We start from the raw sequence: 12181 nt of genomic DNA, 5'->3' as shown, positions 1-12181 counted from the left end.
GGAGTTGTAGTCCTCGCGCCGCGCCCCACCTCTGGCTGTACCCGCCTTCCGAACTACAAGTCCCGGCGTCCCCTGCGGCTGGCAGAGCTTAGTTTCTCGGGCCCGCCCGCGGGCTGTGGGGTTTAAGCCAAAGAGGGGGTTTTTAGGGAGATAGAACAAAAATAACGGGGAACTGTGAGGGGCAGCTCCCCGCCCGCCGTCCTTAGCACCGCTTCTTATGGCGGGGAAGTCTAGGGTTGGTTGGTGTATTAGCTAGGAGTGTAGCGTAGCTCAGGTGCTGGGCCTGGCCCCACTGGGGTGCTGGGGAGCTTGGGGGGGGGGGGGGGGGCGTCCTGAGGTAATTTGGGCTATTAATTAGCAGCGACACCTCAGTATTAAACACACAACATTTGGTTTTCCCCCTTGCTATCGTTGGGGTGAACAATAAAAACGAAGCCGAAAAGCTCAAGCAAATAGTGTGTTACTGTAAAGGAGACACTGCCAAAAGAAGTGGAAAGCTCGTCTTGTTTCACCTAAAGCATCGATAAACATAAATCATGTTAATCCACTGCTAATATTTCTAAGTGACTCTATCATCGTAGAGCCCTTCCAGATTGATTTTTGTGTATTTATGTACATACCTGCTAACAGTGCCCCTACCCCTCCAATAAATAAATACATATATAATTTTCCTACCTTCCTTATGAGAGAGTTCTAGTACACTCTACTCAACTACACTCAACTGCAATCCAGGTAAAATGAGCCTGTAGAAAAACTAGTTATAGTATTTTTTTTCTATGAATTTGTGTCTAGGCAGTAGGCCAAGTGCCAGGTTTCCCACAAATCACACCCAGGAGACCCAAATTTACCATCCAGCAAGTTTCGTTAGGGGTTGACTATGATAATAAAAAGATAATCGAGAAGACGACGTGAACCCAAGGTACAAAAATAACCCATCCACATAACCAGAATGCAGTAGGTGGTTTGCTTGGTAACTTTTCTCCAGATTTCTTGCTCATCACTCCCCCAGTGTCATTCTCGCCCTTACTAGAGCATCTTCCTTACTTCCTTTCTTTCTGCTAATAGCTGCCAACTCTTCACTTCATAATTACAAACAGAAATTAAGCTGACAGAGTTTTAAATAGCGGCAGCGAAAAGAAGCCTCACCTGAATTAGACTTGTTATTAAACTGGTTTTGCAGCAAGGCAAGAAGAACTCGTGAATCCTACTGAGATTACTTATGCGCACATCTGCATGCACTTTTGTTTGTTGCAGAACCTCTGCTACCACATCTGGCTGTGAACATGAAAATACAGCAGAGTACTGGTACTATCGTAAGTATAATACATGTATATTGCCTGCCTAGTTTCATTTTCCATTCGAAAGAATTAAAAAGTGCCTAATATTGCACATGTGGGAAGTTGGTGAGCATAAGATGAATATAATTTGTTCTCACGCCAAGTAAATACTATTAGCAGTGAGCATTAAGCTGACTGCTTTTCTCACAGCATATTGTCTTAGCAGCATTGTTCTGTCTGCCTTTCCTAACAGAGACAACTGGTGGTGGAGAGCCAGATGGAGGCAAGTGACAGGGAGCAAACATTTTAGTGCCCATGCGTCAACAGTATTGGTAAGTAAGGAGGTTACAGTCATTTGGTGAGGTCGCCCATCTCTCTTTTTCTGTTTGTTTGGTTGATTTTTTTGTTTTCCCATGATCTTAACAGGATTCAGCTAGAAATCCTCAGACCTGGCACCATGAAAGCACAGATGCCACACTGGCTGGCTAATGGGGCAAAGAGGAGGGATTGAAGGTGCAGGGAAAATTAGAATCCTGTGAGCTCCCTTGTTTCCTTCTGCCCCTCAGAGAATGTGTTTTTTTTTTTTTATTTTGAATCATGGTTCAGATTATTTTTTTTTTTTTGTCAACTATGAGATTTACACTCTCTTTAGTTGTTTCTGCTTGCTGCAGAGGTTCTTCTCTCAGGATGGAAAAGGTGAGCGTAAATTCAAAAAGAAAGTTTAATTCCTTGTCTGACATGAACTTTGAGTTAAATTTCAAATCTGAAGGGAGAGAGGTCAGCTGTGTTTGTCAGTCCAAAGATTATCTGGAAGAAATCAAGCATTCAGAGGAACAACCAGGAGGTTAGGTACTCGTGGATGTGTTACTACACATTATTTAGTCAGCTATGACAAAAGATTTGCTGGCATAACTTCAAGTGGCAATACACCACAGTCTCGTCTCCTGGCATGCATCCATACAAGCAAGTATGAACGTATGGTTAATTCTTAAATTTGGTACAGTGATACTTCTTAATTAGTTTGTTGTTTGTTTAAAAGAAAAAAAAATACATTTAACGGGAAAGGAAACCAAATTGCTCTGTTATCCAGCTGGAATTCTCTAGCCTTGTGACAAGTGCCCAAGTTAACACATTTTAGTCAACACAGGCATATTTCGTCAAGATTTGTGAGGAATGCTGACTCAGGATAAGGCAAAAATAAAATAAAATCGTGAACTAATTGAACTAATTGTGCAACGCTTTATGTGGAAAAATGACTTCCTGATCCCTGCACTAGCAGCCAGTGCTTTGAAGCATGGTCTTTGGATATCTGCATTAGTCCTTACCTGCCAGATAAGAATATTTAGTGTATAAATATAATTTGTAATATACACATAGACTATTATATTCAATTCCTCTTCCCCCTTTTTACATGATATTATCCCTTTCTACAGGGATGATACACATATATACTTTTAGATTCTTTCTTCTAAATGCCATCCACCTGCTTACAGCTCACAAGTATTTTCTGAACCCCTTGTTCCAAGAGCAGCTGTTAGAGCTGACTGAAATCCAAACTGTAAACAGACATGTAAAAATGGCTCTAAGTCCATAAATCTGAGAACGTTTTTGTAGCTTAATTAGTCTGATAAGCAACACAGACTATTAATTGCATATTTGTTTTGATCAGAATAGATGAAGCTAAAATCAGGTTTATCATGAAGTGTTTTGTCATAACTCTGGAAGAGTGGTTTTTGATGGAAACTGTGTTGATGAAAACAAGCCACAAAATCCATTTTCCCAGAGTAGGGTGAATGATCAGGCCTAGGTCTAAAGTACCTACATGTATGGGAGCCCAAGACATTCCTGTGGTGGGACAGAGATGGTGAATGAAGTGTACAAATGTCCTACAGAATGGATCTGTGTCTGTTACAAGACATCAACCGTGATAATCTACAGAAGTGCTGTTCAAATTCGTGTTCTTTTAGGTTACCACCAAAATGTGATTTTGACAAATACAGATTCAGTTCCTGGGGTGTGCAATACAGTGAGTGTATTATGGCATTTCAAAGTTTGTCACGTACAGAAGCATTGCAGAGAGTTTATTCAGTTAGGTAGAAGATGTCTGAACAGACACAAATGGGAAGTTTTTATATGCTGTCTTGGATAACAAGGTTAAACAGAGAATCTGTTAAGAAAAAAAAAAGAAAAACAGTGACAATTTAAATAAATCAGATGTTTTTGCTGAAGATTATGCTGTCATTTTCTCCAATTATTCTTGACATTTCACCCAATCGTATTGTGATCTGAGTTAATAATGGAAGAAAAAGAACGGCTCTTGTTGCCTTGTTTATTCTTTGTTCTGAAGGAGATAAGCTGTTTATAAAGATATTTGTTATTTAAATCACTTTTACAGAAGTTGTTTGTTTCCTTGTCTGAGATTCTAAAAATATTGCAACAATTGCAATGCATCTTTGAAATGTCTATTCACTTCACTATGATTTATACTGAAATTCATTCCTAAATGGGCACAGGTGTTGATAGCTGTAACGTGCTAGAATGAGTCAAAACCAATAAATGCCCAATAAAGGAAAGATGAAAGAAAACGCACTGAAAACAGCTCTTTTAAGATGTGATAAATTGGCATTTTAGTTCACTACTTAATTAAGTGTATAACATTGAAGATGTCTCTGGTGCAACTATGTATTTTAAAACAGCTGAACATGTTAGAAGATAACTTCAACCACTGTTAATATTTTCAAGATCATAAACATTATTTTAAAAATTAGCAATACAATTCAGCATAATCTACTTTTGTTTGCAGTGAGTTCTTTAGTGCTTTGATGTGATATTTTGCTATACTTCTTAAAAAAAATGTTGGATAGTGTTCTATAAAAATGGCTTGTACAGTTTCTCATGTTGTGCTGAAATTTTACTGTAGAATAAGTTATAGGCATTCTGATGTTGCAAAGCCAAAAATAAATGAAAGTCTTTCATTTGTGCTTTTACCACAAGAAGACATTTATCTGTTTCTTGTGCACTCAGAAGTTAGTATCTATTGAAGCCACACACTTCGAAACACACTTTTGGGTGTGTTTCTGACAGGAATGGAGGAGGGCCAGCCAGCAAACAGGTAAATATTATGGTGAATGACTCCTGAATATAAAATAAAAAGACGTAAAGCTGTGAGAGTTGCCCCCAGCGGCCTCCCCCCTCAGGCGCCTGGTCCCGGGACTCCATTTCCCAGCGCTCCCCGCTGCCCCCCTCCACCCCCGGCGCCGAGAAGATGGCGGCGCCCGTGTCGCCCTTGGTTACTGCGCGCTGCCTGCTGCGGGCTCGGGCGCGGGCCGCCGCCCTGAGGAGAGGTCGGTGCCGCCGGCCCCGACGGGGCAGAGGGGGAGACAGCAGGGGCTCGGAGAGCGGGGGTGGGCAGGAGGGAGCTGGGATGAGGGGTACGGGGCGAGGGGGGCTTCTCGGAGAGGGGATGTGTCGGTAACGGGAGCCGCCGGGGGAGCGGAGCGGAGAGAGGATGAGGGGGAATGGGTTTAAGGTAAAAGAGGAGAAATTGGGAGCTCTGAGGGCGGTGAGGCACCGGCACACGCTGCCCAGAGGAGATGTGGGTACCCCATCCCTGGAGGTGCTCAAGGCCAGGCTGGATGGGGCTTTGGGCTGCCTGGGCTGCGGGGAGGTGTCCCTGCTTCCATATCTTTTCTTCAATTAAAAGACTTCACAAGTAATATTTGTGCAAAGCTGCAGTTTTCCTCACAAGCTTCCACATCCTTCATCGCTAGCTGAGGTTGTTAATTGGGCTGTGCATGGTAACAGTACAAAAAATCTTATTTTCATAATAATAATAACACAGATATCTATGGAAAAATCAGAATTCTAGTTCTGCCGCAACATTTACATTTCTCAAGAAGTTGAAATAGTGAATATATATTCATATATTAGTGAATGCACTGTAAGAAGGCTAAATAAGGGTTAAGTGGTTCAGCTAAGGTCACATGAGGCAGAGCTGAGAGAGAGGGCAGACTCAGTCCTTCTTCTTGTGTCCTAGTGGCAAGCTGCCTTTGCTGATTTGATCTCTTCTTATTGAAGAACAGCTGTATATTGAAGAATTTCTAAAAGTTGCCTTCTGTTGCAGCACCCCCCACCCCCAAGGGTGACATTGGTTTAGTGGCAGTTCTTCAACAAGTATTAACTGGAAGTATTTTCTGTCTCTTAAGGCTAATAGTGATTAACCACTACAGAAAAATATCATAGGAAGTGGTTAATTCTCTATCTCTTGTGTCTTTGCAATGTATTTTCTTCAGAATGTGCTGTAATCAAACACAGTTTCTGAGTGTAGGGGTAATTAGACAAATGTAACTGTTCCTAATACTTAAAAAGGTCGATGTTGTCTTCTAGCCTTAAGCTCCGTAAAGGAAAATTATTTCTGATCCTTCTCATGATACATACACACAGAACAAAGGTTAAACATGCTTTTTTCCTAATCAATCCCTTGAAGGGTTTGTTTCAACTTTAATTTGTTTACAAAATTAATAATACATATATTTACACGGGTACTGTACCTGACTGACACTGTAGCGAAGGGAATATCATAATCTGAAGCTTGATTTACCTTTTGCAATAAGAATTGGGTTTCATTTGTCTAACCTTTGCTTCTTTAGCTGGATATTATCTATCTTTTCATGGTTTTCCCTTTTTTTTCTTTATATTTTTTTTACATGAACCATTCAAGGCTCACGGTTCTGACAACATGCTTGAAAGATGCTTTGTTCAATAGCAGTAAGGGATCTTGCAGACCAAATTTTAATTAATCTGTGGAGTACAACACTTTTTCCTCTCTGAGTAATGAAGAATCATTTTAAAGGCACAAGATCTTTTTTGCATAACTCTGCATTTATTAATGTCAGTTTTCAGGGTGTTGGTTTTTGCCCTTATAGAAAGATACAAAAGGTGAAACGTGTGTTAGGGAAGCCCAGGTTCTTTTCCTACCCCCTCAAACACAGGAGAGACAAGGGCCTGCTGGGGTTTTTGTTATGGGAATTCTCTTCTGATAGACGAGACATCATAGGTCAGTACCGTACATAATGAAATCCAGCTACTAGGAGAGGAAAGAAGAGGTTTACCAGGGTGAGTGGTGTTTTTCTCAGTCACCCTTCTGTGCTCTCATCCTTCTGTTAAGATCAGTTTATGATACGCTATGACCCAGCTTCCATTTCAGATTGTCTTCTTACAGAAATAACTCTAGTGCCTGCCTCAGCTGTGACTATTGCTCTCAGGAGCAGTGCCATTGAAACTCGTGTGCCTTTTTCCTGTGCTGTCTCAGACTGAAGTTCTAAGTGGCAGTAGGAAAGCTCGACAACATACTGATTAATTTTTCAATTTGTTGCTGTTTTCCAGGGCAGAAGGTCTTTGGAGTTAAGAACACTCTTTTTTTTTTTTTTTTTTTTTTTTCCTGTGAGTACTTATCTTTGCAGTGATAAATGAAAGCTACTTTATTGAAGGTATCTTAAGCAAGTCACTTTAAGGGAAACTTTTATAGTTTCAGATTGGCATTTCCATTAAACATTAATAAGTTTTTGTTGTCTTTGATGATTTTTTTCCCTCTGATTTCTCCAAGAAGGACCTTTTTTGTAGATGTGTTTTGCAGAAGGTCGCTATTAAAACTTGACCTGCGATGCTTGGGTAGGCAAGCAGAAAGGCAAAGGCAAATGCAAGCATTTTTGTGGCTTGAAGTAAAATGATATTGGACAAATGCTTATGTTTTAGGAATAGCAATTCGAAGTTGTAAGCCAGTGGCAATCTTAAATTAGCATTGAATTTTAGGCAAAAGGTGAGAAAATCCAATGCTGTCGTGTATCCTGGTGGTGGGAAAGATTATGTATAAGCACATAGCTCCAGCTTTACATTGTTTTATGTAAAACTGAGTGATGAGGTACAACTACAGAAAAGCTCAATGTAAAATGCATAGAAGTAGAAAGTGGTTTCTCTGTGTTGAAACATTTCAAAAGGGAACTAATACAAGGAAGTAACAGTTTATGTAACATGAATATGTGAAGTAGTAGGAGAGAAAGTGAGTTTTTGCAACATAGGGAAGGCTGCTAGGACTAATGCACTGAATTATGTATAAGTGATTCCTAGTGAAGCAGTAGTTTCCTTGGTATACAATGATGGAAGGCAGTTGTCTGGTATTCCTCTGCCATATATTAAAATTTCTAAAAATTCCTTTTCTTTATCCATTCGGGGATTGATTAGTGAGGAGCTTTAGTGGTGTGAATGGTTTTGTAGCGTGCCCCACAAAATACAGTTTAGAATGGAAGACCTGTATTTTGTTTCTCTCTGTCGTTTATCACTTAAATAGCTTGTCTTCTGTTGACCTACCTCTAAAACCCCTTTTATTTTCTTTCTAACATCTGACTTTGCTTTGTAGCTACACCTTTGAATTTAACACTTACCAGTTACTGTGTGTCTGCTGGTACCCCCACCACATCTAAATGCTAGCATTCAATATTATTTTAGGAGAAGAGTGAGTAATTTGTGCCATGACACCCGCTGTCATCACTTGCACATCCTGTTCATCTCTGTCATCTGTTAATGACAAAGTATTTTATTCCCATTCCCGGGATGGCAAGCTGCAAGTACGCGTAACCTGAGACAAAACCCACGCTTCTGAGAAGTCCTGCTGGTGTGCTCTGTCCATAGCCAGGAAAGTCATGAGCCACAAATGCTCTCTTATCCCCAAGTCAGCTTTTATTTTTATTTTTTTCCCCTTCTAATCTTGTGGTAAGGAATAGGCTTTACAGGTAGGTGCAGTGGGGTACTGGCTGCGTCTTAGGGGCATCAAGCTCTTTGTGTTGTGAAGGCAACATGTGGTTTAGATGTACAGATCTCAGTTGACTTTATGTAGCAGTAAATGGTTGAAAAAATAAGAGAATCTGTTTTTCCCCATCTCTGCTTCTGTTTGGATGCAGGTCAGGTGTCACTGACCTGTTCCTGATAGATTTTTGTCAGACTTAATCTTAAAATTCTCTCTTCATCAGTCGGTTCATTCACCGCCTTAATTAAGTTTACCATTTCTTTCTTTTTTTTTTTTTTTAATCATTACTGCTTATGTACCTGAAGATAGCTATGTGCTTTTCTTTAGTCTTCTGTAAAGGTTTTATTGAAATTTTTGCAATGACAAACTCTGAACTCCACTCTCTTAGGTCTCTTCGGCTATGGATGATCTAATTACTTTTAATTCATAGCAGTAACTCAGCTCCTTCAGGACGGAAGAACTTAGTGAAATTACTGACCACAGATGTAACCAGTGACTTTTGCTTTGGAGAAATGAAGGTCTTACAATAAATAAATTAATAAAGTTATAATATAAAAGGATGAAATTGATCAATTAAAAAAAATGTTTGGGACAAGTTTAAAGTCGTCTTCTGCCGCTTTGAGCCCTTTTACACCTCCTCTGTGGGGTGTAACAAATACTTCTTTAAATAGACCCCTAATCTCTCCCTCGAGTTTGTACCTTTTGTGAAATACGGTGAGAAAACGTAAGGGTGTTTCAGGGCAGATCATACCAGTATTGAATAGAGCAGGGTTATTTAATTTGTGCTTATGTTTTGCCCCTTGTATCTGTATATACACAAACATGCACACATACACACACCTCGGAGTACTTTCTCCCATACGGAGTAGTGTCACGGTGAGGTTTTGCTGTCAGTCTGTGATCCAGCGTAGCCCTGGATCTTTTTCTGCAGAGCTGCTCTTCAGTTGGTCGTTGTCTGTCTCTTAATTTCAGTTATTTATGTCCCCTAAGTACAATACCTGCTTTCACTATATTCTACTTGGCTTTTTGTACAATTGGGATTCTGAGCTCTCTCTGAAACTCGGTTGGAAACACGTATCTTGTTTAATTGTAGTACCCGTTCATTATGGATAGTTTTCCTAGCTTGTTTTGTACCTGCTCAAAAGGTATTTCACTTGATTCTAGCATTCTTACTTTATTTAGGAGAACACTGTGAGACCCAAAGACAAGTGTTAGTGCAATTAAGATGGTTTCCTTTTTCTGAGTGTGTTATGTGGTCAGAGAGGAAAACTCCTTGCTCCTGAGAAGTTTGTGTTGCCTGTCATTTATCATGTTGTTAAGTGCTTTAAAAAAAAAAATCACAATCCTGTCTGTACTCATTCTGGTATTTTCCTGTGGTTTAAATCTGCATTGACTGACCTATGACTTTTCTGGATTTGTCTTTTTTTGAAGATCACAGTAGTTTAATTTTTTGGTGTGTTTTTAAACCTCACTCATCATCAAAAGGGCTGTAAGAAAACTGCTAGAGGCTGTTATGTTGCGTAGGGAGCTTACCTGAAGCATTTAAGAGTGACTTTCAATGGATCTAGCAATGTTCAAATTATTTGACATTGTTCTGTCTGCTCTGTGTTTTTCCAAATCTGTTTCTTTTGTCATTGGTACAAATTATGTTACTCGTGATTATACTCAAGCTTTGAAATTACAGCATAAGCAACACCTTTTCATGAAGGCCTTTTCAACGTGTTCTATTGTTAGGTGTCTGATCTTACTGATTTAGCAAGCACTCTCTGTAAGCTTGCTCTCTTATTCCTAGTTATATCTCATTTCATGCCTGGTGATTGTGACTTATTTTTAAATTTAAACAATTTCTGCTTGGGCATGGTCCTGTCTAGCCTAAGTAGAAGATAATGCCAGCAAAGTGGGCTGTGGCACTGTAGGGCTTCACAGCTACTGGGTTGTTTACTGTGGTCTTTGACTCCTCAAATGTGCTTATAAAACTCATAGTTCGGTCTTGTTTGGTAGGTTTTAAACTGTCTCTTTCAGCCCACCTCTCTAAAGGATTAATCTATTCAGAAAAATGCACTCTGAGAGAATTTTTTAAGTGGTTTTGCCCCCAGTTTGCAACAGAGATGTCAATGCTTCCCTCACAACAGCTCATCCAAATGTTACCAACTTTCCAGATGGAATTTTTGTGTGTGTTTTTTTAATTAGTAAAACTGTTAAGACGTACTAATGTTGTTTTGTAGTAAGAAGTTGATTTAATAAAAAATAAAGGGGTAACATACTCTAGTGGTTGTGGGTAAGTAATATATATCTTTGCAAGAACTGTTAACAATGTGTGGTTTTTATGAATATAAGAGAGTGCTTCTTATAACTTCTCTATTAAAAGTCTACTTTTTGTTTTACAGCGTACACGAGTCAGGTGGCAGAAGAGAAGACAGTCTCTGGTACTCTTACAGACGCTAACGCTAGAGCCTTGTTGGTTTGCAGTGGACCTTTGGAACATTACGACTTCCTGATTAAAGAAGAAGAGCTGAGGAATGATGAGCAGCAAAGAAGAGTTGTGCAGCACCTGCAGAAGTTGCACGAGAGCCTTAAAGGCTACACCATCAGTTCAAAAAATCTTCTCTCAAAGGTGGCATTTATAATGATGATAAATATTTTTTTTTTTTTAATTTTATTTGATCATAAGAATGTGCTTAAAACACAAATTTCTGTCATTAACCTGAATCTTATTTTTGCAGCTGCATCCTTACAGGTAGATTGTTGTTCATGTTTGGTTCTCTGTTCTTTATTTTTCTGATTTGTAAAATTCCAGTGGCATGCTACCAGCAAACAAATGTTATTGAAATAATTCTGAAAGAAAATCTTGTATGATTATGGTTATGTCTGTGTTTCCCAAAATGTTATTTCTCTGTAGGAGGGGGGTGGCTTAGGCTAGATATTTTGCTCTCAAGCACTGGTATAGCATGTTTGTTTGGGTTACAGACACTGAACATTGATGTGTTGTGTCTTGGCAAATGTTCCATGCATATAAGTGAAGTCAGCCAGCAGGTTTTAAATAATCCAAGTTAAATAATTTAACTCTGCAAAACATTATAATATAAATCTTTATTTTTTTCAAAAAAAAAAAAAAATTAAAAAATGTGGCGGATGTTGGTAGTCCCCAGCTGGGGGGCTGAGAAAAGAAGGCAATAGGTGTGATCTGCACCACAAGTGTATTTTATTTTGTGGGCTTCTTTTAAAAGCAGCATTAACAAAATCAGCATTTTTTAATGTTAAAAGAAACATTAACAAAAAATCAGGCATATACCTGTCCTACATTGCATTAAAAACCTTGGTTGCCTTAGCATTATTGCTGCTGCAGGCCTGCTGTTGCACTTCTCTAACTTTTTCCTGGAGTATTTGATGCAGTGTTTTCCAGAGGTGCTGTGGCAGTACTTTGCACGTCTTGTTCTCGTGCTGTTGTTCTTGTACTGCTGCTATTGTGGCCTTGCACCTGCACGTTCTGATAGCGTTGTTGCGGCAGCTTCTCATGGGAAGCAACTAAAACTGGTGTGAGAAGGTCTTCTCTTCCCCTGCTTTGCTTGTCTCTTGTTTTGTAGGCTTTAGTTTATGTAGAAAATCAAACAGAGCACAGCAAAGCAGACAAGTCTTTAAATACTTAATAATTATTAGCCAGTAACAGATGTTTACAGAAGCTGAATGACCAGTGAAGGTGCAACATTTGCACCTGATTAACATACTCCTGTCAGCACAGATTGATAAATAAAGGTGGGGGACACAATTGGGCATTTGAGTGAGTCTGATGAAAATGATATTATGCTGGGAAATAACATAGAAAAATCCAAATTGCCATCATTGTCTTGTTGACTTTCCTGGCCTCTTGCACTGGGGAGACACGTCCTGTGTCGACAGCTTTGTACTCTTCACAGACACTCACTGGGAGTTCTCTCTGTTCTTTCTCTCTATTGCATGACTTCTGCTTTTATTTTTTCATTAGAAATAACTTTCACTGTTACGGTCAATGTATGTCATCAGCTGCAGGCTGTGTTAATAGATCTCCACAGCAGCATCTTGCAGTATCCATTATGCAACACATCTCATCTCATGGGCATAAAAC

At 39.5% G+C, this 12181-nt stretch overlaps 1 protein-coding gene and 1 long non-coding RNA gene across 3 annotated transcripts in view; both read left to right on the top strand.

Annotated features, from left to right (window-relative positions):
- The first annotated feature begins 121 nt into the window (after nt 1–121).
- On the top strand, nt 122–4252 carry LOC140002218 (uncharacterized). The gene is made up of 4 exons (XR_011808440.1): nt 122–919; nt 1255–1313; nt 1531–1609; nt 1704–4252. It is a non-coding gene; the product is annotated as an uncharacterized lncRNA (long non-coding RNA).
- A 203-nt stretch (nt 4253–4455) lies between these two features.
- AFG1L (AFG1 like ATPase) overlaps nt 4456–12181 on the top strand; it is a 66616-nt gene continuing 58890 nt past the window's right edge. Inside the window, exons 1-2 of one of the 2 annotated variants that reach the window (XM_027454746.3) lie at nt 4456–4621; nt 10467–10693. In XM_027454746.3, coding sequence (XP_027310547.2) covers nt 4543–4621; nt 10467–10693 — 306 coding nt within the window. In that variant the 5' untranslated portion in view covers nt 4456–4542. The remainder of the gene's footprint in view (nt 4622–10466; nt 10694–12181) is intronic. The other variant, XM_027454745.3, reaches the window with a different exon arrangement.

The sequence above is a fragment of the Anas platyrhynchos genome, chromosome 3 (genome assembly GCF_047663525.1).
Source record: "Anas platyrhynchos isolate ZD024472 breed Pekin duck chromosome 3, IASCAAS_PekinDuck_T2T, whole genome shotgun sequence".
In the NCBI taxonomy this organism is placed as follows: Eukaryota; Metazoa; Chordata; class Aves; order Anseriformes; family Anatidae; genus Anas; species Anas platyrhynchos.
Note: the sequence above shows the minus strand (reverse complement) of the source record. Positions and strands in the feature narration are given on the sequence as shown.